This window comes from Leptonychotes weddellii, chromosome 15, assembly GCF_054177405.1.
Source record: "Leptonychotes weddellii isolate Sample4059 chromosome 15, ASM5417740v2, whole genome shotgun sequence".
Lineage (NCBI taxonomy): Eukaryota > Metazoa > Chordata > Mammalia > Carnivora > Phocidae > Leptonychotes > Leptonychotes weddellii.
In genome coordinates, this window is record NC_138383.1 from 39,883,552 (window position 1) to 39,907,815 (window position 24,264).

At 40.7% G+C, this 24,264-nt stretch overlaps 1 protein-coding gene across 1 annotated transcript in view; it reads right to left on the reverse strand.

Moving 5' to 3' along the window:
• METTL16 (methyltransferase 16, RNA N6-adenosine) overlaps nt 1-19,800 on the reverse strand; it is a 58,255-nt gene extending 38,455 nt beyond the window's left edge. Inside the window, exons 1-2 of the mRNA XM_081805990.1 lie at nt 19,643-19,800; nt 11,654-11,781 (exon numbers count right to left, since the gene is read on the reverse strand). Coding sequence (XP_081662116.1) covers nt 11,654-11,781 — 128 coding nt within the window. The 5' untranslated portion in view covers nt 19,643-19,800. The remainder of the gene's footprint in view (nt 1-11,653; nt 11,782-19,642) is intronic.
• Between the last annotated feature and the right edge of the window lie 4,464 nt (nt 19,801-24,264).

Here is a 24,264-nt window from a genome sequence, read left to right on the forward strand (position 1 = left end):
TCAACTGAAAACCAAAATTGCATTTAGTGACACAAGACCACTGGAGACCTTTTTCAAGAGCTGCTTTGGTAGTGGTGGAATTAGAAACCACCCTGGAATGAGCTGAAGATTAAGTATGGTGTGGAAAAATGAAGACAGTAAAAATAAACAATTCTTCAAGAAGTTGTTATGCAAGAGAGAAGTGAGATGGGGCAGTGTGAGTGGTAGTGCTGATGGGGAGATTTTATTAGTATTTTTTGTAAGACTTTATTTACTTGACAGAAAGAGAGAGAACACAAGCAGGGGGAGCGGCAGAGGGAGAGGGAGAAGCAGGCTCCCCACTGAGAAGGGAGCCCGATGCGGGGCTCGATCCCAGGACCCCGGGATCATGACCTGAGCTGAAGGCAGACCCCTATTAGTAATTTTTAATTGAAGACAAAAATATTTAAAGTCAATGGGAAGTCACAAAGACCACCTATTATGATTCTATTTATACGAAATGTCCAAAACATGCAAATATATAGAGAAAGTAAGCAGATCAGTGGTTGCCAGGGGCTAAAGAGAGAGAGGAAGGATTTGGGAGTGACTGCTGAATAGGTTTCTTTCGGGGGTGACGAAAATGTTCTGGAATTAGTGGTGATGCTTGCACAACCCTGTGACATATTAAGAACAACTGAATTGTACACTTTAAAGTGATGATTTTAGGGCCGCTTGGGTGGCGTAGTTGGTTGAGCATCTGACTCTTGGTTTCAGCTCGGGTTGTGATATCACGGTTGTGGGATCGAGCCCCACATGGGGCTCTGCACCAAATGCAGAGTCTCCTTGGGTTTCTCTCTCCCTCTGCCCCTCCCAGCTCTGCGCACGCATTTTCTCTTTCTCTCTCTCAAATAAATCCTTAAAAATAAATAAAATGGGGCGCCTCGGTGGCTCAGATGGTTAAGCGTCTGCCTTCAGCTCAGGTCATGATCCCAGGGTCCTGGGATCGAGTCCCGCATAGGGCTCCCTGCTCAGCAGGGGCCTGCTTCTCCCTCTCCCTCTCTTATGAATAAATAAATAAAATCTTTATAAATAAATAAATAAATAAATAAAATGATTTTATAGTACATGAATTATATCTCAAATTTCGAAAAAGTCTAGGAGAAGAAGCCAGTTGATGGAGAGAGATTAAATAATTAGGAGAAGGAAAATTAGACAAAGGTTCCTGAGATGAGGGGAGAGTATGGGATCCACATGACAGATCTGATTAGAATATAGTAATAACAGTAACAGTGAGAATTATGAATAATAATTTGTTGAATAAAACCAAAAGCAGACCCATGGTCTTTTGTTGTGTTTTCCACCAAGGCTCATACTAAACCATGACTGATTTTTTTTGGGGGGGGGTGAGAGAAAGAGGAGAGAAGTGGGCAGAGAGAGAGAAAGAATTTTAAGCAGGCTCCATGCCCAGAGTGGATCCCAACATGGGGCTCGATCTCACAACCTGAGCCAAAATCAAGAGTTGAACATTTAACCAACTTAGCCACCAAGGCAGCCCCCTAAAAAAATTTTTTAACTTTAACATCCCATAGGTCAAATAAGCAATTAGATAGTAATATCATACGAAAAAAAAGATCCTGGAACAGTGGAAATGACTATTATTAACAACCTTAGACTAACCAAAGAACCCAAAATCCTACTTGCAAAATTACAAGAAACTGTGATCAATCAAACTGATCTCTTAAATGCAGATCCCTGTGCTAAAGAGCAGATGACAGGAAATAAAAACCTAGTCATCCAAACACCTCTTTGGCCTTCCAAGTACAGTTAAGAGTACTGCAACTTTTCTAGCAAAGCCCAGTGACTTACCCTAAATCCACTCTAAAAAAAAACAAAAAAACAAAAAACAAAATACTTAGGAAAAAAAAAAACTTTGGGGGCACCTGGGTGGCTCAGTTAAGCAGCTGACTCTAGATTTTGGCTCAGGTCAAGATTTCAGAGTCTGGGATCAAGCCCCACAGAGCCCCACATCTGGCTCCACACTCAGCAGAGAGAGAGTCTGCTCCCTCTCCCTCTGCCCAGCCCCATCCCCACACTCTCTCTCAAATAAATACATCTTTAAAAAAAAGTCTGGGGGGCATCTGGGTGGCTCAGTTGGTTAAGTGTCTGCCTTTGGCTCAGGTCATGATCCCAGGGTCCTGGGATCGAGCCCCGCATCAGGCTCCCCACTCAGCAGGGAGCCCGCTTCTCCCTCTCTGTCTGCAGCTCCCCCCTGCTTGTGCTCACTCTCTCCCTCTCTCTAATAAATAAAATCTTTAAAAAAAAACCCAAACTTTTATAAAGTTCAGTAGTAAGAGAACCTTAAAGAAATTTAAGTTTCATATTACAGAAATTTTAGGAACAATCTAAAAGTAATCAATGAGATTAGTCTGCAGTCATTAAAAGGACTAAGACTGAGGGGCGCCTGGGTGGCTCAGTCAGTTAAGCATCTGCCTTTGGCTCAGGTTGTGATCCCAGGGTCCTGGGATTGAGCCCCTTGTCAGGCTCCCTCTTCCTCTGTCCCCCCAACCCCCACTTGTGCTCGCTTTCTCACTTTCACTCTTTCTCTCTCAAATAAATTAATAAAACCTTAAAAAAAAAAAAAAAGGAGTAAGACTGGGCTGGTCCACATATTATATGAAGAATGTTCCTTGATATATATATATTAAAAAAAAAAAACCTTTGAATAAAAGCATATACATACATCATGATCACATTTTTGTACAAAAAGACCCTACAAAAACCAAGGAAAAATGATCCTGTGTGTGGCGCCTGGGTGGCTCAGTTGGTTAAGCGACTGCCTTCAGTTCAGGTCATGATCCTGGAGTCCTAGGAACGAGTCCCACATTGGGCTCCTGGCTCAGGAGGGAGTCTGCTTCTCCCTCTGACCCTCTCCCCTCTCATGTGCTCTCTCTTTCTCTCTCTCTCAAATAAATAAAATCTTAAAAAAATAAAAAATGATCCCGTGTGTGTATATATATAAAAAAAAGTCTGAAAGGGTTAAGAGCCACTTCTGGATATGCAAATGGATGGATGAGTAGGGTAGACACTTTCACTCTCCTCATATTTTTGTTTTATCTGAATACATTTTACATAATATCACCTTCATAACAGCGTTTTATAACTATATGGAAAACGCTTATAATGTCATGTGGGGGGAAGAAAAAGTCCTATTATTATATCTGTATCAAAATTACAATCACAAAAAATACTAAACATGCGTAAGGACAAAGACTTCAAAAGGAACACAAAGCAATTTGATCTTCTGGGGGTGGAAGAACGGTGACATTTTTCTTTTATGTATGCAACATTACCATCATAAATGTAGTTAGGAAGGATATATTTCTATAATTTTCCGATTAAGGGTTCTATAATGTCTGTATAATTTCAAAAAACAAAAATCCCCTTTCCCAAAAATGGAAAACAGGCCCATGGTTCCAGGATACTTTTCCACGGAAGAGGGACAATTCTGTTGGAAACCCAACCAGGAGATTTCCCATGGTAGCAACAATCACCAAGGAGAGTACTGCAGCCTAAGCATTAATTACACAGCTTCATGAAACATTTCGAGCAAGAGAAACAGCATTGTAATTAATGTTTTCTTAGTGTCTTCAAAGAGAGTTGTTGTTTATATAAACAATTTTTGTTATGAAAAAAATATGTATGTTCACCTTGAGGGACTACAGCATACAATTTATTAATAAGGAACTACATCTTTTTTTTTTTTTTTTTTAAAGTAGGCTCCATGCCCAGTGTGGAGCCCAATGCGGGGCTTGATTTCACGACTCTGAGATCGTGACCTGAGCTGATATTAGGAGTCAGACGCTTACCCTACTTACCCTACTGAGCCACCCAGGTGTCCCAATAAGGAACTACATCCTAATCACCAAAATGTACAAGACATCAAGCAGAGACTAGTCTAATTAAAGAAACTGAAAAAAATCTATGAAGAGCTGATTCTTACACTTTGTTAGCAAGGCAAGTGTTCACTTTCTTCCAAGAAAACACAGACACTAATCTAAGGGTTGGAAATCCTTTTGTAGGACAAAGTCTAGTCATCCGGCTTTACTAGCTAAATATCTAGGTCACTGTAGCACCCTGGGACATTAAAAAATCCTGAACACAGGCAAAACCTTTTCTCATCCTCATTTCTGAGATCACCGGAACTAAAATTAGCTCTCACGTGGAAATTAGCAATTTACTCCATCAAGTCTTTGTTGTTTAACACATCCAGCTTCACAAAATAGCCTATTGTCAACAGGCTCATGTCCGATTTCCCCAGAATGACTCCTGCTCTGCTACTGATGAATACAGTATTACCATTATAGACAGAGTTTGGAAGGACACACTCTGTGACCCATGGTTAAAATAACAATCATTCTAACACTACAGAGACTGAACCTCATGTAACAACAATAAAGGCTAAAGCCTCCCAACCTAATTTTCCGGCACTGGTTTCTATTAATTAGATCTTCACTGAGGGGTTAAAAATGTACAGTCATAATGTATGACAAAACCCTTCAAGGGGCGCCTGGGTGGCTCAGTCGGTTAAGCGTCTGCCTTCCGCTCAGGTCATGATCCCAGGGTCCTGGGATCGAGCCCCGCATTGGGCTCCCTGCTCCGAGGGAAGCCTGCTTCTCTCTCTCCCTCTCCCTCTCCCCCTGCTTGTGTTCCCTCTCTCGCTGTGTTTCCCTCTGTCAAATAAAGAAATAAAATCTTAAAAAACAAAACAAAACAAAACAAAAACCTTCAATGCTCAACTGTCAGTTTTTTGCAGGATTATCTCCATGGAGCTGGTTACTGTGAAAAAAGTATGAACTAAAATCTAGTTACAATTGTCAGATATGATTACAACAAAGCAGTGATGGGTACAGGGAAGAAAAACAGAGAGGGACATCACACTAGCAATCCTAGTCACCTTATCAATTACACCAGGCATAACAACAGTAAGAGTACCTATCATTTGCTAAGTGTCTATAATGTCACTTTACATGCATTATCACTAACCTTTACAACAAATATCCAAAGTATGTCCTTTTATCCCCCTTCTTTAGATGAGGAAACTCAGTCTCAGTAAAGTTAAGAAAATTATCTAAAGGGGCGCCTGGGTGGTTCAGTGGGTTAAGTGTCTGCCTTTAGCTTGGGTCATGATCCTGGGGTCCTGGGATCAAGCCCACATCAGGCTCTCTGCTCAGCGGGGAGTCTGCTTCTCCCCCTCCCTCTGCCTACCATTCCCCGTTTGCGCTGTCAAATAAATAAAATCTTTTAAAAAAATTATCTAAAATCTCTAGAGCTGCTATGTGGCACCCTCACGATTGCTTCTTGGCCTTTTGGCTAAGACCAGTCCTTAGGATGACTGACTCAGAAAGGAGTCCCCTCTCTCCATACCACACCCTGCTTAAGAGTTAAGCAAATAAACGACACTTTGAGCCATCTCAGGTCTATTGTTTTGTCTGATATTCCTTTTCCATCATTAGCTGGGTTTATATTTTGGCATTCTTTTTCACACATTTCATGGTATTAAGTAAAAAGCCATTATAAAAATATTTAAAATAAATAAAAGTATCAATGCAGACAATCAACAACTCTTAACTAAGTAAGCAGGAAGGGGGATAATGTCCTGGAGCACATGGATTCCTTCTAAACATGCTACCCTGCCAACTATTAATAAGCTCATATTGTTTCCATCTTTAAAGAAATAACAGGAGGCTCTGGGCGCCTGGGTGGCTCAGTCAGTTAAGCCTTTGCCTTCAGCACAGGTCATGCATGATCCCAGGGTCCTGGGATCCAGCCCCACTCAGTGGGGAACCTGCTTATCCCCCTCCCTCTGCCCCTCCCCCCACTTGTGCTTGCCTTCTCGCTCACTCTCTCTCAAATAAAATCTTAAAAAAATTATTTAAAAAATAAAGAGGGGGTCCCTGGGTGGCTCAGTCATTAAGCGTCTGCCTTCGGCTCAGGTCATGATCCCAAGGTCCTGGGATCAGGCCCCGCATCAGGCTCCCTGCTCGGCGGGAAGCCTGCTTTTCCCCACTTGTGTTCCCTCTCTCGCTGTGTCTCCCTCTGTCAGATAAATAAATAAAATCTTTAAAAAACAATAAAATAAAAAATAAAAAAATAAAGAGAAAGAAAAAGAAAGCAGGCCTCCTCCTTAAGCTTGCCTCATCCTCTTCCTATCCCTTCATAAATAAGCCTGTTTTATCCTGCAAAAAATTTAGAGATTTTATTTATTTGTCAGAGAGAGAGAGAGAGAGAGAGCGCACAAGCAGGGAGAGCGGGAGGCAGAGGGAGAAGCAGGCTCCCCACCGAGCAAGGCGCTTGATGCGAGACTCGATCCCAGGACCATGGGATCATGACCCGAGCCAAAGGCAGACAGGTAACTGACTCAGTCACCCAATCATCCCTATCCTGAAAAAAATTTAAAAATTACTTTTGCCTAGGGGTGCTTGGGTGGTTCAGTTGGTTGAACGTCTGCCTTCAGCTCAGGTCATGATCTCCAGGTCCTGGGATGGAGCCCAGTGTTGGGCTCTATGCTCAGTGGGGAGTCTGCTTCTCCCTCTGCCCCTCCCCCTGCTCGTGCTCTTTCTCTCTCTCAAATAAAGAAATAAAATCTTTTAAAAAAATTACTTTTGCCTATTACAAAAAGAACATCAATGTGTCTGAACAACACAACTCATAACCTTTTAGTCCCTTTCTGTGCAGAGCAATCAGCAGATACTTCAGTTTTAGCTTGAAACAAAATTATCATGTTTTATAATCTGCAGCATCCATTCTAAAGGCTCCATGATATTCCATGGAACTGCACTGTTAAGAACCTACATACTAGATATTTAGATTATTTCCAATTTTTCTTGTTATAAACAGCTTTAGGACAAACATCCTTAAACAAACATTATTTCTTTTAAGTATGTTTTTTAGAATTTCCAAGGTTGCAGTTTTACCAACATTTTCTCTATGTCATTTGACTACATTTTTGCCATTGATGGATGTTTTATTTATTTATTTTTTAAAGATTTTATTTATTCATTTATTTGACACAGAGCCAGTGAGTGAATGGGGAGGGGGAGAGGGAGGGGGCAGTGGGGGGAGGGAGGAACAGAGGTTGAGTGACAAGCAGATACCACACTAAGCATGGAGCCCAACACAGGGTTGGATCCCATGACCCTGAGATCATGACCTGAGCCAAAATCCAGTCAGATGCTCAACTGACTAAGCCATCCAGGTGCCCCGATGGATATTTTAATATTTTATCTTTGCTAATTTGGTCCACTGTCTTTCCTCTTGTGAACAGTCCATTTTTAATCCTTACCTCTCTCTATAAAGGTTTCTTACTTTTTCTTATTGTCTTATAAGAGTTCTTTATATTCAGAAAGCTAATTCTCTGCCATACGCTGTAAATATTTGCAGTGCTCTGTCATCTTTTACTTTTAGTATTTCCTGACATGTAAAACTGTTTACATCTCATGTAGCTGAATCCAGCCATCTTTTCTTTGATGAATTCTATCCTTGGAGTATGAACAGAAAGCCCATTTCTATATCCAAAGTTAAGACACTCACCTAGGTTTTTTCTAGTACTTAAAAAAAAATAAATATATTGGGCGCCTGGGTGGCTCAGTTGGTTAAGCGACTGCCTTCGGCTCAGGTCATGATCCTGGAGCCCCTGGATCGAGTCCCGCATCGGGCTCCCTGCTCGGCAGGGAGTCTGCTTCTCCCTCTGACCCTCCCCCCTCTCATGTGTTCTCTCTCTCCTTCTCTCTGTCAAATAAATAAATAAAATCTTTAAAAGAAAAAAAAATCCATTACTGAAAAAAATTCATTACTGTCTGCCTCACCCCTAATGAACTGAAATGCTACTCTATTCTACACTATAGCCTTTCACCATGGGGTGGTATCTTACTTGAAAGGTTCTAAAGTAAGCACATAAACTGAAAATCAATATGGTCAAAATTTTACACTGGAAAATCTCTTTAATCGTTTATAGCACTGTATGATAGTCACACGATGAGAAATACACAGGAGTCAAGACTGATTAAGAAAGGAAGATTCACCCTGTTCACTTTGCACTCCCTCTGAGAGGTACACTATTGAGTCAAGTGACAGGCAGGAATCATCCCACCACTTAATGTGCACATGCAATTGTTCTGCTGTTTAGACTTAGATGTGTTTCAGAATGCCACTCTGATGCCCATTCTTGCTCCAATACTGTACTAATATTTTAATTACTCTAACTTAAAAATCTAGATGTTAAATATCTAACTCAAATATCCCAATAGATATTTAAATATATTGTGAACTTAAAGTTAACACACTTACACCTTTCTACCACCCGTTACTCTTTTATTGCTTTGAGCATCTTTTCTTTGAATTTTGGAAACATTATACCTATCTTGTCTCCCAAAAACAGGGATTTTGATTGGGGGAAGTAGCAACATTTTTATATATGTGTATATATATATACAGTTACATAGTTATATATATATGTGTGTATACATACACACACACACTTTTTTTTTTAAGATTTTATTTATTTATTTGAGAGAGCGTGAGCGCAAGCAGGGGTATGGGCAGAGGGAGAGGGAGAAGCAGACCCTCCTGCTGAGCAGGGAGCCCAATGCAGGGCTTGATCCCAGGATCATGACCCGAGCTAAAGGCAGACACTCAACTGACTGAGCCACCCAGGCGTCCCCAGCTCAGTCATTTCTTACTGTTACAAGCCTGGGCAAGTCATTTTAAAAGAATGTACACTGATGGGGTGCCACGCTGGCTCAGTCAGTAGAGCACGCAACTCTTGATCTTGGGGTCATGAGTCTGAGCCGCACGTGGGGTGGAGATTACTTAAATAAATGAAACTTTAAAAAAAGTGGGGCACCTGGGTAGCTCAGTCGGTTAAGCATCCAACTCTTGACTTCAGCTTAGATCATGACCTCAGGGTCCTAAGATGAAGCCCTGCACCCAGCTCCACACTCAGCAGGGAGTCTGCTTGAGATTCCGTACTTTGACCTCTCCCTTTACCCCTCCCCCTGCTTGCAAGCTGTCTCTCTCTAAAATTAATAAATCTTAAAAAAAAAAAGAGAGAATGTTCACGTTTATAGGTTAAATGTTCAAATTACATCGTTGAATCAAAAAAATTTTTTTAAAGATTTTATTTATTTATTTGACAGAGAGAGACACAGGGAGAAAGGGAACACAAGCAGGGGGAGTGGGACAGGGAGAAACAGGCTTCCCGCCGAGCAGGGAGCCCAATGTGGGGCTTGATCCCAGGACTCTGGGATCATAACCTGAGCCGAAGGCAGACGCTTAACCAACTGAGCCACCCAGGCGCCCCAAAATTATTGCTTTTATTAATGTAAACTAGTCCTCTTTTTTCCAATTTGATGCTTTTTTGCCTTCTATTTTACTTTTTCTAATTTGGGGAAACTCTCATTTGCCTAGTGTATTTTTGCCCATCCCTTTATTTTTCATTAATCTGTAATTAAGTATGTCATTCGTGAGGTGAGCGGGGTTGGGGTGGGTTAAACACGTGATGGGCACTTGTGATGAGCAGTAGGCCTATGTAAGTGATGAATCACTAAATCCTATACCTGAAACTAATATTACAGTGTATGTTAATTAGGTGGAACCTAAATAAAAACTTGGAGGAAAAAATAAGTATGCCACTTGTAATTGGCACAGAGTTAGATTTTACAGAGGAATTACTCTCGAGAGTTTAACAAATTTATTGAATGTCTATTACTTGCCAGACACCTTTAATCCATTCAAATACATTGTAATAACAGATCTGTTCGGTTTGCTCCGAGAGATATCTTAAAAAATATTAATCTTAAACCATCTTAAAAACCCTCCTCTGGTTCCTCCGGTGTCTGAGCAATCAAGTGAACTTGCATGCTATAAAAGGCTCTTTGTGACCTGTTCTTTGTTTTCCTTTCAGTCTCATCTTGTTATTTCTCAACCCGTTATCCTATATCCACTTCAGCCCCACCTACATGCAGTTCTCCAAACTTAAACACACCTTTCACAAAAATCTGTTGTCTATACCTGAATTCTTTCCCTCTTCTATTCATTCTTCAGGATTTAGCTCGAAGACCCATGGCCTTCACTAACACCACCTCCACATCACTGCTTTGTCCCTCTCTTCCAACTTTCAATTGCCAACAAAATAACCCTACTTGAATATCCTGCAGGCTTCTCAGATTCCATATGCCCCAAACTGAAACTCTCATCTCCCCACAAATGAGCTCATTTTCCCTTGTTCCCTAACTCAATAAACTAGGTACTACCACCCATCCTCTTGCTAAAATAAAATCACAAGCACCTGGGGCACCTGGGTGGCTCAGCTGTTAAGCATCTGCCTTCAGCTCAGGTTATGATCCCAGAATCCTGGGATCGAGCCTCGCATCGGGCTCCCTGCTCCGTGGGAAGCCTGCTTCTCCCTCTCCCACTCCCCCTGCTGTGTTCCCTTTCTCGCTGTGTCTCTGTCAAATAAATAAATAAAAACTTAAAAAAAAAATCACAAGCACTATATCTGGCTCAGACTCCTTAATTTCCACCATGTCCTGCTAATTCTATTCATGAATTTCACTCAAATTCATCAGTGATTTCTATCCCTCCTGCCTCTACCTAGTTTGGCCACCAATGTCTAATCCGGATTACTGAAACCATTTCCTACTCACTTCCCTATACCTCCAATCTTAATTTCCCCTGCAACCCATCCTCCCCAATGCTCCTAGAATACTTCTGTCTAAATACAACTCTGAACATGTTATTCCTCTGCTTTTAAACTTCAGTGGATAAGGACAGGGATGGGTAACTCTGAAGATACAAGAACCCTCCACACCATGTCCTTAAAATAAATTCCAAACTCCTAGGGCACCTAAGTGGCTCAGCTGGTTAAGCGTCCAACTCTTAATTTCAGCTCAGGTCATGAGATTGAGCTCTGCTCCGCACTGGGTGTGGAGCTTACTTAACTCTCCCTCTCCCTCTGTCCCTCACCCCCATGTGGGATCACGCTCTCTCTCTTAAAAAGAACAAAATTAGGACACCTGGGTCGCTCGGTTGGTTAAGCATCTGCCTTCGGCTCAGGTCATGATCCCGTAGTCGCAGGATCAAGCCCCACATAGGGCTCCCTGCTCTGCTTCTCCCTCTCCCTCTACTCCTCCCCCCACTCGTGCTCTCTCTGTCTCTCTCTCTCATTTACTCTCTCTAATAAATAAAATCTAAAAAAATAAAAATAAAAAATAAAAATAAATTCCAAACTCCTAAAGCCAGAAAGAAACTGAAAAGTATTTGGTCCAATCCTCTCATTTTATAACTTGAAAAGATGAAACCCAGGAGTGCCTAGGTGGCTCAGTTAATTATCTGACTCTTCATTTCGGCTCAGGTCATGATCTCAGAGTTGTGAGATCAAGCTCCATGTAGGGCTTCTCACTGGGCGTGGAGACTACTTAAGATTCTCTCTCTCCCTCTCCTCCCCTCTCTCTACCCCCCAACACAAAGATGAAACCCAGACAGGTTAAGTGATTTGTCCAAGATCAGACGAGAAATTTTAGGAAATGTCTAGGATTGCATTCAGGTGTACTATCAGTCCAGTATGCTTTCCACTACCCTGTGTCCATTCAGATTATACTAGAATAATACAGTATTAAGAATGCTTCATGTTACCTACCTCACTCTTCCATTCAGATTTATCTGAACATGCTGCTTAAAATCTGGATATTTGGTTGCCAGATATGCAAAGTCAGGAGGTTTGTCCTTGTATCTATTTCTTGCATGCATTGATTTACTCAGAGCCATCTTTAAAAAGAAAAAAAAGGAAAAAAGTCAGCATATTTAGTCAAAAAATACATTAATGGGGAAAAGCTGTGGTTGCCAAGTCAACAGTTACAGCCAACATATTTTTGCCAATCAACTGAGAAAGTAGAAGTTATATTTTTCAAATGTACACAACAAATAAGCACATTAAAATATGCTTAACATCACCATGAGTCATTAGGGAAATGCAAATCAAAACCACAATATCAATTCATACCCAGTAGGATGGCTATTATTAAAAAAGAAAAAAAAAGTTAAGAGAAGTATTGGTGAGGATGTTAGGAAATTGGAGCATTGAAGGTGGGAACGTATACAATGGCTGTGGAAACAGTTCAGCAGTTCTTAAAAAGTTAAACATAGAATTACCACCATATGATCCAGCAATTCCACTCCTAGGTATACACCCAAGAGAACTGAAAGAAGGGATTCAAACGGTATTTGCACATCAATGTTCACAGCAGCATTATTCACAACAGCCAAAAGAGTAGGAACAACCCCGTGTCCATAAATGGATAAAGAAAATGTGGTACATACATACAATGCAATGTCCTTCAGCCAAAAAAAGGAATAAAATTCTGATACATCCTACAACATGGATGAACCTTAAAAACATTATTCTGGGACACTTGGGTGGCTCAGTCGGTTAAGCGTCTGCCTTCAGCTCAGGTCATGATCCCAGGGTCCTTGGATCAGGTCCCATAACGGGCTCCCCGCGCAGCAGGGAGACTGCTTCTCCCTCTCTCCCTCTGTGTTCTCTCTCTCTTTCTCAAATAAATAAATATTTTAAAAAAACATTATGCTAAGGAAAATAAGCCATATTCAAAAGGACAAATGTTGTATTATCACACTCGTATTAGATACCAAGAATACGCAAATTCATAAAGAGAGTAGAATAGAGGTTACCAGGGTTTGGGGAGGAGGTATGAATGTTGAATTATTATTTAATGGGTTTCTGTTTAGGATGATGAAAAACTTCTAGAAATGGACAGTGGTGATGGTTATACAACAGTGTGAAGGTACTTAATGCCACTAAACAGTACACTTAAAAATGCTTAAAATGGTAAATTTTATGTTATGTATATTTTATCACAGCTTGAAATGCGTACGCAACATACGGGTTTTTTTTAAACCATGAAAACTGGAAACTATTCTTTTGAAAGCATCAAAGGGGGCAGAAGGCAGTATAATCTATAGCCAAGAACTAATAGAGGTTAGTTTTTACAGGGGTCTTGTATGGACTGAATACTTTGTAGCACATCATAAAGTCACAAATGTTTCAAAATATATCTTCTATTTTATAAATTTCAGTCTTGTCATTCCTAGGTAGCTAAAACCAAATGAAAACAATTTTGTCTCCTTCCAGATTACAAAAAAAAATTAACACATTTATAGCAAGATACAAAACTGAAGAAAAGCCACTGATTGTAGTGTTTGTTTTTTTTTCTTTTCAAAGATTTTATTTATCCATTTGAGAGAGAGAATGAGAGAGAGAGAGAGCGTGAGAGGGGGGAGGGTCAGAAGGAGAAGCAGACTCCCTGCTGAGCAGGGAGCCCGATGCAGGGCTCGGTCCCGGGACTCCAGGATCACGACTCCAGGATCACGACCCCAGCCGTAGGCAGCCACTCAACCAACTGAGCCACCCAGGCGCCCCATGTAGTGTTTGTTTTTCTTTTAAGATTTTATTTATCCATTTGAGAGAGCAAGACAGAGTAAGCACGAGCAGGGTGAGGGGCAGAGGGAGAAGCAGGCTCCCTGCTGAGCAGGGAGCCCGATGTGGGGCTCGATCCAGGGACTCCGGGATCACGACCTGAGCCAAAGGCAGACACAACCCACAGAACCACCCAGGCGCCCTGATTGTAGTGGCTTAGTAAGTTATACAGTTGGTAATTTTAAAAATTATTTTAGTGCATATCTCTGGGTGGTGTGATTTGTATTTTCTTCGTTATATCATTCTGTATTTTCCACTGTTTTTTCTAAGGTGCATTCATCTAAACAGTGTTATGTAAGCCAGAATCCTAGGCATCATCGGGTAGTTCTATACCCCTCTCATATCCTAAGAAATCAACAGTCGTGGATTTTACCTGCTAAATACCTCTCAAATCCATCTATTTTTCCCATCTCCACCAATATCAGCCAAGTACAAGTCACCTGGATTTAGAACAGCCTCTTACTTGGTCACCCTGACTCCACTCTTACTCTCTCGGATTTCCTTTTTCCACCTTGCAGAGATCATCTCCTAAACACAAATCTCACTATGTCTTCCTTCTCCTATGCCCACTTGCTCAAAATTTTACTTAGGATTAAAAACAAAAATCATTACTTCAGCATACATATAAGGGCCAGCATGGTGTGGCCTTAACTATTTTTTCACCATCACGTTAAGCCATACCTCTCATTGCTCTTCTTTCTGTCCCTCCACTCTGGCAATCGGGTCTTTACAGTTTATTCCCTTTGTAATGTTTTTTCCTCCTCTTCACCTGATGAATTCCTACTCATCCTTACTCAATTCAAGCATCTCTTCTTCAGGTAAGTTTTTCCTTCCCTAATCCCCCTGGTTAAGTCATACCCCCTATTATAAAGTCTCCTAGCAACAAGCACCCTTCCTTTGTAGGTTTTATTACAGATATAACCTTACATAGTAATAGCTCTGCTAACACTCTATTTCAGAAGGTTTTTTTGACAGCTTTCTACATTGAAAAAATTTTTTAATTTTTTAATTCAAGTATAATTAACATATAGTGTTATATTAGTTTCACTATATGATATAATGGTTCAACAATTCTATATATTCTTCAGTGCTCATCAAGGTAAGTGTACTCTTAATCCCCTTTATTTCACCCCCCCCACCTCCCCTCTGGCAACCACCAGTTTGTTCTCCGCATTTAAGAGTCTGTTTTTTTGGGGCGCCTGGGTGGCTCAGTCATTAAGCGTCTGCCTTTGGCTCAGGTCATGATCCCAGCATCCTGGGATCAAGCCCCACATCGGGCTCTCTGCTCTACAGGAAGCCTGCTTCTCCCTCTCCCACTCCCCCTTCTTGTGTTCCTACTCTCACTATCTCTCTGTCAAATAAATAAGTAAAATCTTTAAAAAAAAAAAAAAAGTGATTTTTTGCTGGTCTCCCTTGTTTGTTTTTTTAAATTCCACATGGGTGAAATCATATGGTATTTGTCTTTCTTTGACTTATTTCACTTAGCATTATACCCTCTAGGTCCATCCATGTTGTTGCAAATGGCAAGGCTGCATTCTTTTTGATGGCTGAGTAATATTCCATTGTGTATATACATACCTTTCCCCCCCCCCCCAATTTAGTTAACATATAGTGTACTATTAGTTTCACGGTTAGAATTTAGTGACTCATCAGTTATACATTAACATCTCATTATATCCAGTGCCCTCCTTAATACCCATCACCCAATTACCCCATCCTCCCATGCAATCCCCACCAGCAACTCTGTTTATTCTCTATAGTTAAGAGTCTCTTATGTCTGCTTTCCTCTCTGTTTTTATCTTATTTTTCCTTCCCTTCCCCTATGTTCATCTGTTTTGTTTCTTAAATTCCACATGAGTGAAATCATATGGTATTTGTCTTTTTCTATACCTTTTTCATCCATTCATCTATTGATAGACATTTGGGTTGCTTCCTTATCTTAGCTATTGTATACAATGCTGCCATAAATATAGGGGTACATGTATCATTTTGAATTACTGTTTTTATTTTCTTTAGGTAAATACCCAGTGGTGGAATTACTGGATCAGATGGTAATTCTTTTTTCATTTTTGGGCTTGAACTCACAACCCTGAGATCAAGACGTGAGTTGAGTCAGACACTTAACCAACTAAGCCACCAAGGTACCCCAAATGGTAATTCTATTTTTTTTTTTTAATTTTATTTCTTTGAGAGAGAGAGCGAGAGAGCATGAGAGGGGGGAGGGTCAGAGGGAGAAGCAGACTCCCCGCTGAGCAGGGAGCCGCATGCAGGACTCGATCCTGAGACTTCGGGATCATGACCTGAGCTGAAGGCAGTCACGTAACCAACTGAGCCACCCAGGTGCCTGGTAATTCTATTTTTAATTTTTTGAGGAACCTCTGTACTGTTTTCCACAGTGGCTGCACCAATTTGCATTCCAACCAATAGTGCAGGAACGTTTCTTTTTCTCCACATCCCTGCCAACACTTGTTATTTCTTGTGTTTTTATTTTAGCCATCCTGACAGGCATGAGGTGATATCTCATTATGGCTTTGATTTTAATTTCTCTGATGATCAGATTTTAATTTCTCTGATGATCAGTGATGTTAAGCATCTTTTCATGTGTCTGTTGGCCATCCGTATGTCTTCTTTGGAAAAATGTCTATTCAGGTCCTCTGCCCATTTTCTAATTGGATTATTTGGGCTTTTTGGTGTTGAGTTGTATAAGTTTTTTATGTATTTTGGATACTGACCCCTCATTGGATATGTCATTTGCAAATATCATCCTCTACACTGAAAATTTAACAATTATTTTCAAAAAAGAGTTGTCTTCATCGTGGACCTTTCCAAATCATATATCCAACTGCCTACCCGACTTGTCACTTGAATGGCTCAGAAGTACTTCATGTACAATGTCCAAAATTAAGTCATTTCTACCCACCTCAAACTGGTCCTTTTCTAATCATCCCTTTTTCGCCAAATAACACCACTACCTTTCTTGTGGTCCTCAGGTCAGAAATCTTTAGCATCCTCTCCACCCCATCTCCCCCATTCCAAACACACCATGTCCTGAATATTCTCTACCTTCTAATTATTTCTTGACCCTTATATCATTTCTGTCACACCTCCACAACTCTACCCCCAGATCATTATCATCTCCCTTGAATTACTATAATAGCCTCTAACTGATCTCTCTATAATCACTCTTGCCTTTGCCATCCACTTTTCACCCAAAAGACAAGTCTTCCCTCCCTCCCTCCATGCAAATCTGGAGTCCTTGCTGAATCCCTTCAGTGGCTTCCTAAAGCTATTAGGCTTTTAAAGTCCAAAATCATTAACAAGGCATACATAATCTAGACCTGCCTATCCCTCCAACCTCATTTGTTGCCACTATGCTCCAGACACACTTGTCCTTTCATTTTCTCTGCTGTATAATGATCTGTCCCACCATCTGTTATTCTTACTGCCTAAGAGGTTCTCTTCACTCTCCTACCATCCATTCTCCTTTTGAAGGCCCACTAGCCCTTCAAATCACACCCTAAGCATCATTTTCTCAGGTAGGCTTTTTCTGACACCACATATCCAATCAGATGCCCACTCTATATACTTTCAAAGCATTTTATGCTTTCCCTCAAAGCTCTTAGTTTACATTTGTCTGTCCTGTCCTCCACCCCACCTCCCAGGCTGCAACCATGTACATCTTATTCTTCACTGTATCCTCCAGCAACTGGCATACAATAAATACTTAAGTGAATAATTCAGAATTTAGGGTAATTAATAGTCACCTGGAAGTTTTTCAGCATACTAAGCTACCACCTTTTGCCCCTAACATTATCACAGAAACTCACTATATACAAGTTGCAATTTCCTAACATTAACATACACTTTACAGACTATCAAAAAGAAGGGAGCATAGAATTAGGATAAGAACCAGTTCCCATGAAAAAGTTGAAAAGGGGGTGCCTGGCTGGCTCAGTCAGTGGAGCATGCAACTCTTGATCTCAGGGTTGTAAATTCAAGCCCCACGTTGGGTGTAGAGATTACTTTAAAAAATCTTAAAAAAAAGAAAAAGTTTAAAAGGAAAATGTTTTCCTTTCTTGTGGTTCTGGCAAGCAACAACAAAAGAAAGTATTCTAACAGTAATTTCAAAAGACACTGGTATGTTAGAGCTCTGCAACACATTAATATTCTAAAGACTGCATAGATGACATCAGTGTACACACATGACACTTTGAGCATACGTGGAACAAATTAAATTACAGATATGGAAGATTCAATTTATATCCTACATTAATCAAATTTTCTGGTCAGAACAGATAAAGAAAGAGTCAATAAAGCCACTTTTTTGATAACCAACCTCCTAAAGGCAAAGGAATCTTAGCTAAATCTATCCTATTTCTCAGAATTTAACCCAGTATTAACTCTTACCTGGCATTAACACTGTCACTCCCCCTTCTCTCTAGCCTATCTATTTTTCTCTTCCTGGCTCATTCTTTTTTTTTTTTTTAAAGATTTTATTTATTTATTTGACAGAGAGAGACACAGTGAGAGAGGGAACACAAGCAGGGGGAGTGGGAGAGGGAGAAGCAGGCTTCCCACGGAGCAGGGAGCTCAATGCGGGGCTCGATCCCAGGACCCCAGGATCATGACCTGAGCCAAAGGCAGACGCTCAACAACTGAGCCACCCAGGTGCCCCTCTTCCTGGCTCATTCTTATCTAGCCACATTAGTCTCCTTGGTTTTTGGGGTGTTTTTTGTTTGTTTGTTCGTTTTTAACCAAATCTGGCACACTCCTGCATCAGAGATTTTGTACTTGGTCAGTATGGACTGCTCTTCCCCCAGAAATACATACGTACAAGGTACTTCGCCTTGTTCAGGCCTTTGATAAAACCTCACCTTCTCACCGCCTTTCCCTTTTTTTTTTTAAAGTAAGCTCTACGCTCAACTTGGGACTTGAACTCACTACCCCAAGATCAAGAGTGGCATGCTCTATGGACTGAGCCAGCCAGGCACCCCTGATGCCTTTTCTTAGTGCAATGAGTGAACACTTAAATGTGCAGTGAGTGAACACACTCCTCTCCCTTAACACTTTCGAAGTCTTCAACACAGTACTTACCCATCTGACATTCCATACACAGCATTTACTTACTTTTTAAAATCTGCCCTGCCAGTAAGTTTCATGAGGGAAAATACTTTGTCTATCTTGTTCACTGCAATATCCCACTGCCTAAATTAGGGCCTGGGAGAGTAAGCACTCATAAGTTGTTTACTGAAAACATGATGGAACTCTTTTCACTGTCCCAAGCCACTGAAACACAGCACTCTCACTTTTTGTAAACAGTCCTCATCTTGACACTCAAAAAGGATCAGCCCTACTTAGGGCTGCAGCATTTTCTTCTGGGTTATCCGAGTCAGTCCTGAAAGCCAAAGCAGTAGCACACCCTTGAAGCTGACGCTTCGACTTTCTTTGAACTTTGCCATCTCCATGGTCTACTGTTTCCTTGGTTTCTCCTGACCCTTAATAATACTCTTCAACTACCGTTTATCTTAACATTCAAAAGACTCTAAATTCCGCTTCGAATTCTAATTTCCGCTTCTAACTTTGAATTCCTTCTGCACAGATCTCTCCCAGTTCAACCCCAATCTCCGTTTTCTCTCGTCGCCTGCCTTCATAAAACCGACTTTTTCCTCTAGTTCCGCCAGTGCCATTTCTCCATCTCCTCCACTTCTCCCACACGCTCATCTTATGCACTCAGTCTTCCCGCCTCAGTTTCGCATCTCTCTAAACCTCCTCAGCCCCTGGGGTCTTTCGTACTTCAATCCTCGTCTCCATTCTAGGCGCCAACTCCTCCCATCTATCCCATCACCATTATCCTCCTCCACGTGCGCGCGCGCACACAACATACCCACCCACCCAACCCATTTACTCACCCATGTGGTCTGTCTCCCTAGACCCCAAGCCAGCACCTCACCAGTCCAGAACCCGCGCGCACAACACGCACGCACATACACAGACACAAAGCCACCCACCCTTCAGGTCTGTCTCCCTAGGCCCAAAGTCAGCCACTCACCAGCCCAGAACCCAAGAATACGGAACTTGGGCCATACATAGGTTAAATGACCTCTCGACCCGCCTAACAGTTGATAAATGACTCACATCTGAAGTCAAAGTTTCTTCCAGATGACCGGTCTGGATTAGGCCTCTATAACTCCAGAGTCTCAAGCCACCCGCAGAGCGAAGCGCCTAGAAACGCAGATGTTACGCTCCTAGCGCGCCGCCATGTTGGGCAAGCATCCAGCCTCGTGATTGGACGAAACACTCTCGCGCGACCTGTAGCAGAGTCTGAAGAAGGAAAATCCATCGCGAGACCTGGAGTTTGCAGCTCCTGACACAAGGAAGGGGCGTGGTAGCAAGCGGAGTGTTTTGCGTGAGGGCACCTGCGTTAGAATTTCTTTGGGACCTTGTTTGTTTTGTAAAGTAGGTTTTAAAAAATGAAGTTGTAGCTTTCCGGGTCCCACTTCAGACTTACTGAATCACACTCTCTGGGGTTAGGCGGGAATATGAGGATGGCGGAAGGCGGGGAGCTTTAGGATTTGATGGCGGGCAGTTAGCATTTATTCTGCAACAGGTCTCTTGCTTCATGTGTTGTCTCATTTAATCATCACAGATAAACCTGTGATATGAGAAGGAGTAATCTCATTTACAGAGGAAAAACTGGGGATCAGAAATATTAAGTCATTTGTCCAAGATCTTACACCCAGATGACATCAAATCCATGTTTTGTGTTTCCTCGCCTGCCTCTTGAGCTGGAAGCTCTATTAAATGCTTTTCGTTTTTCTTTTCAACTCGGTTATACTAATTTTTACTCTCTGGCCAGTAGAGTGAGCATTAGTCTCATTTCACAACTGAGACAAAAAGGTAAATCACTTTCAAAAGGCATACAGTTAAGGCTAGGACTAAAGTCAGCCTCTGGAGCCCCACCTAGTAACTCCATTAAAGCTTTCCTGTGTCCCAGTAATTAATGCGAAAGCTTCTGGCAAAACATTGCTATAAAATTGAGAGATAAAGGGTAAGAAATGAAGATTTAAGTTTTATGTAGAACAAAGTGTACCATTTGTCACCCAAGGAAAGCAAGGAGGTGTTCTCATTATCTATTGTGTAACAAACCACCCCAAAATGTATAGCTTAAAACAACAGCTGTTTTATTTGCTCATTGTTCTGCAGTCTGGGTTGGAATTAGCCCAACCATTCTTGTTCTGTATTTGCTGTTGATGGTAGCATCAGCTGGTGGCTGGTTCAGCTGGAGTGGCTGGGCTCCCCTCTCCCTGTAGTCTCAAATTCTCTCCCTCTCTTTGTGACATTTCCATATAATTTCTCCAGCAGAGTAGCCAGATTTCTTACATGTTAGCTCAGGGCTCCAAAAAGGGCAAAAGTGTAAGCTGCTAGGCTTTCTTAAGGCTTAGGCCCAGACTGGTGCGTTCATTATTCACTCAATTCTATTTGTTAAAGCAAGTCAAAGGGCCAGCCCAGATTCAAGAGGAGGGAATTATGCCAGGATACACTACAATACTGCAAGCCATGGTTCACTGGATCTACCAATGAACAGAACACCACAGAAAGTTTTTTGTCTTTGGTTGGTAGTGATTTTGGTACTGGTTATTTTTACAGTATTTAGTGCTTGCTTCTGGAAAGGTAAAAGAGAAAATGGCATTGGAGGTATGACTGTAGGGTTGTAAGTGGATTATATTTTAGATGCTGGCGAATTTCTCTATCTGCTCCAGAGATCCAACTCCCCCATGGGTCAAACCAGAGAGATTCTAGCTCTATAGCCAGGGAATATCAGCTTTAATCATGCCCCCAACCACATACTAACCCTGTGATGATGGACAATTTACTTAAACTATTTAAGCCTAGGTTTGTTCAATATTGCCAAACAGTATTGCCAACATTGCCAAATAATCTCATAGGGTTGTTGTGAGAATTAAATCAGGTAATACATATAAAACAGCATAGTTTCTGGCACATAGTAAGCTATCATTATTATTATTATTATTATTATTCCTTATAATTTCTTTGGTCAGTTTCCATTTTTAAAAATTATTTCATAATGATAAAACTTGTTCATTATAGAAAATTTGTAAAAAATTTAAATAATACAGGAGACTATAAGAAAGAAAGCAAAAATTATCTAAAATCTCACCACCTAGAGCCAATTACCAAAATTTGTTAACCTTACTTCCAGACCTCTATATGAAATATATATATATTTATATTTATATGGATCTATAGCTCAACTTTTTTATAGAAATAGCATTATATATTTTTTTCTCAGATATAAGTCTTGGAGGTTGTCCTACCTCAATTAATATATATATATATTTTTTTAAGATTTTATTTATTTATTTGACAGAGAGAGAGACACAGCAAGAGAGGGAACACGAGCAGGGGGAGTGGGAGAGGGAGAAGCAGGCTTCCCGCGGAGCAGGGAGCCCGATGCGGGGCTCGATCCCAGGACTCTGAGATCATGATCTGAGCCGAAGGCAGACGCTTAATGACTGAGCCACCCAGGCGCCCCTGTATTTCTATATCATCCTTTGTGATAGGTGCATAGTATTCCATTGAATGGATGTGCCATAATTTTTTAAAACTAATTTCCCTATAGGTGGGCATAGATTGGCCTATTCCTAAAATTATGGTACAATGATAAATACATCTCATTTAAAAATTTTTTTTTACATTAAATGAATATTGTTTAGAGACTCCACAAAATAGATTAATAACATATTCAACATCTGCCTCTTAGGGCTTATCTCTCTGACTTACCTTCAAATCCTCAAGAATTTAATCTTGTAAGAGAAGTCTGTCCAACTTCAATACCCCATCAATGACAGTATAGGCATTCAATTAGTCTATTACATCCTTTGCTTTTTGCTGCTGCTTTGTAGTAGGAAACTGATTCTGCACATTTGGTGGGTAACGCTGCCAATTCTGAAATGTTGCAGAGTTGCTACCAGACCTGCTTTCAGCATCAGCCATTGCCTGGGCTGAAATCAACCTTGAGGACATCATCCTGAACTCCCACTTTACTGAAGTTAACGATTTCAAAGAACTTGTTACTCTACCCTGCCACTCTCCTTTGGCCGGGGCCAGTCAGACAACGTCCACAGGTCTCTCTAACTTCATGTCTTAGAGAGTAATGATTGAGTATCAATTCCTTATACCCCAGAAGACCATGACTTACTTATGTAAATGTATTCAGTTCCTTCTGGGGGACCAAGTTAGTATGTCAGAGATCTAATGGCCACCTTAATTAAGTCACAAAAGATACACTCTAATCCCAAAACAATGACTGTTTCTCAGCCTACATTTACATAACTGAGAGAGCTACTCAAGTGATGCTTTATATTTTTCATTTTATAAATAATGCTCTGGGGCACCTGGGCAGCTCAGTTGATTGAGCATCTGACTCTTGATTTCGGCTGGGGTCATGGTCTTGAGGTGGTGGGATTGAGCCCCGCATTGGGCTCCACACTCAGCGGGGAGTCTGCTTGAGATTCTGTCTTTCCCTCTCTCTCTGCGTCTACCTCCTAACGCCCTGTGCCACACATGCACTTTGTCTCTAAAATAAATAAAAGAGTCAGACGCTTAACTGACTGAGCCACCCAGACACCCTAATAAATCTTTAAATAATAATAATAATAATGGGGCGCCTGGGTGGCGAAATTGGTTAAATATCAGATTCTTGGTTTCAGCTCAGGTTGTGATATTAGGGTCCTGGGATCGAGCCCCGTGTTGGGCTCTGCACTCAGTGTGGAAATCTGCTAGTTTCTCGCCCTCTCTCTCGGTCCCTCCCCCCAACCATGCACACTCTCTGGTTCTGTCTCTCAAATAAATAAATATATAAATCTTTAAATAATAATAATAGTGCTGAATTCTTTAAAGACTTGAAAAATAAATTTCAAAAATTAATACTTGGTGGAAGAACTGGATCTAAATGTACATCTGACTACTCTCCTTCCTGTTCCAAGTCTCATAAAACAGAGTATATTAATTTAAAAAACAATAAATTCCAAATAGGACTGAAAACCCAGAAATAGTGCCATTGACAGACCAGAAACTTTGAGGATACTCTGAAAAAGCAGGACCCAAATAGGAATAACAACTGAAATGCCAAGAGATTTTTATAGGGAACTACAGATGATTTTGAAATATATCTGGAAAACAAAATGTGCAAGAACAGCTAGTTTTTCCAGTTGGAAAAAAAATTATACCACACATAAAATAAAGCCCATATGGATAATAAAAAAAATAATTATGAAAACAAAATCAACTATAGAAGTGTTAGAAGAATGTAGAAGAATGTTTTTTTATAAAAAGAATAGGGAAGGTCTCCTAAAGACACAAAACTCAAAAACCATAAGGGAAATGATTGCTAAATTTGATTATATAAAAATTTAAAAATTCAATATAATAAAAGATACTACAAATAATTGACAACGAGCAGGGAGAAAATATTTGCAATATATATAACAAAGAGTTATTATCCAAGGTACATTCTCAAACAATGTCAAATCAATAATAATCAAACGTGAAAATGAACAATGGATATGAAAAAGAAATTCACAAAAGAGTATATATAGTAAACCAATGAATATATATGAAAAAATGCTCAAATGCATAAGTAATCATAGAAAGGCATAGTTAAATAACTATACCATTTGTAACACATCATATTAATAAAAACAAAAAATATTGATAAGGATGCCTGGATGGCTCAG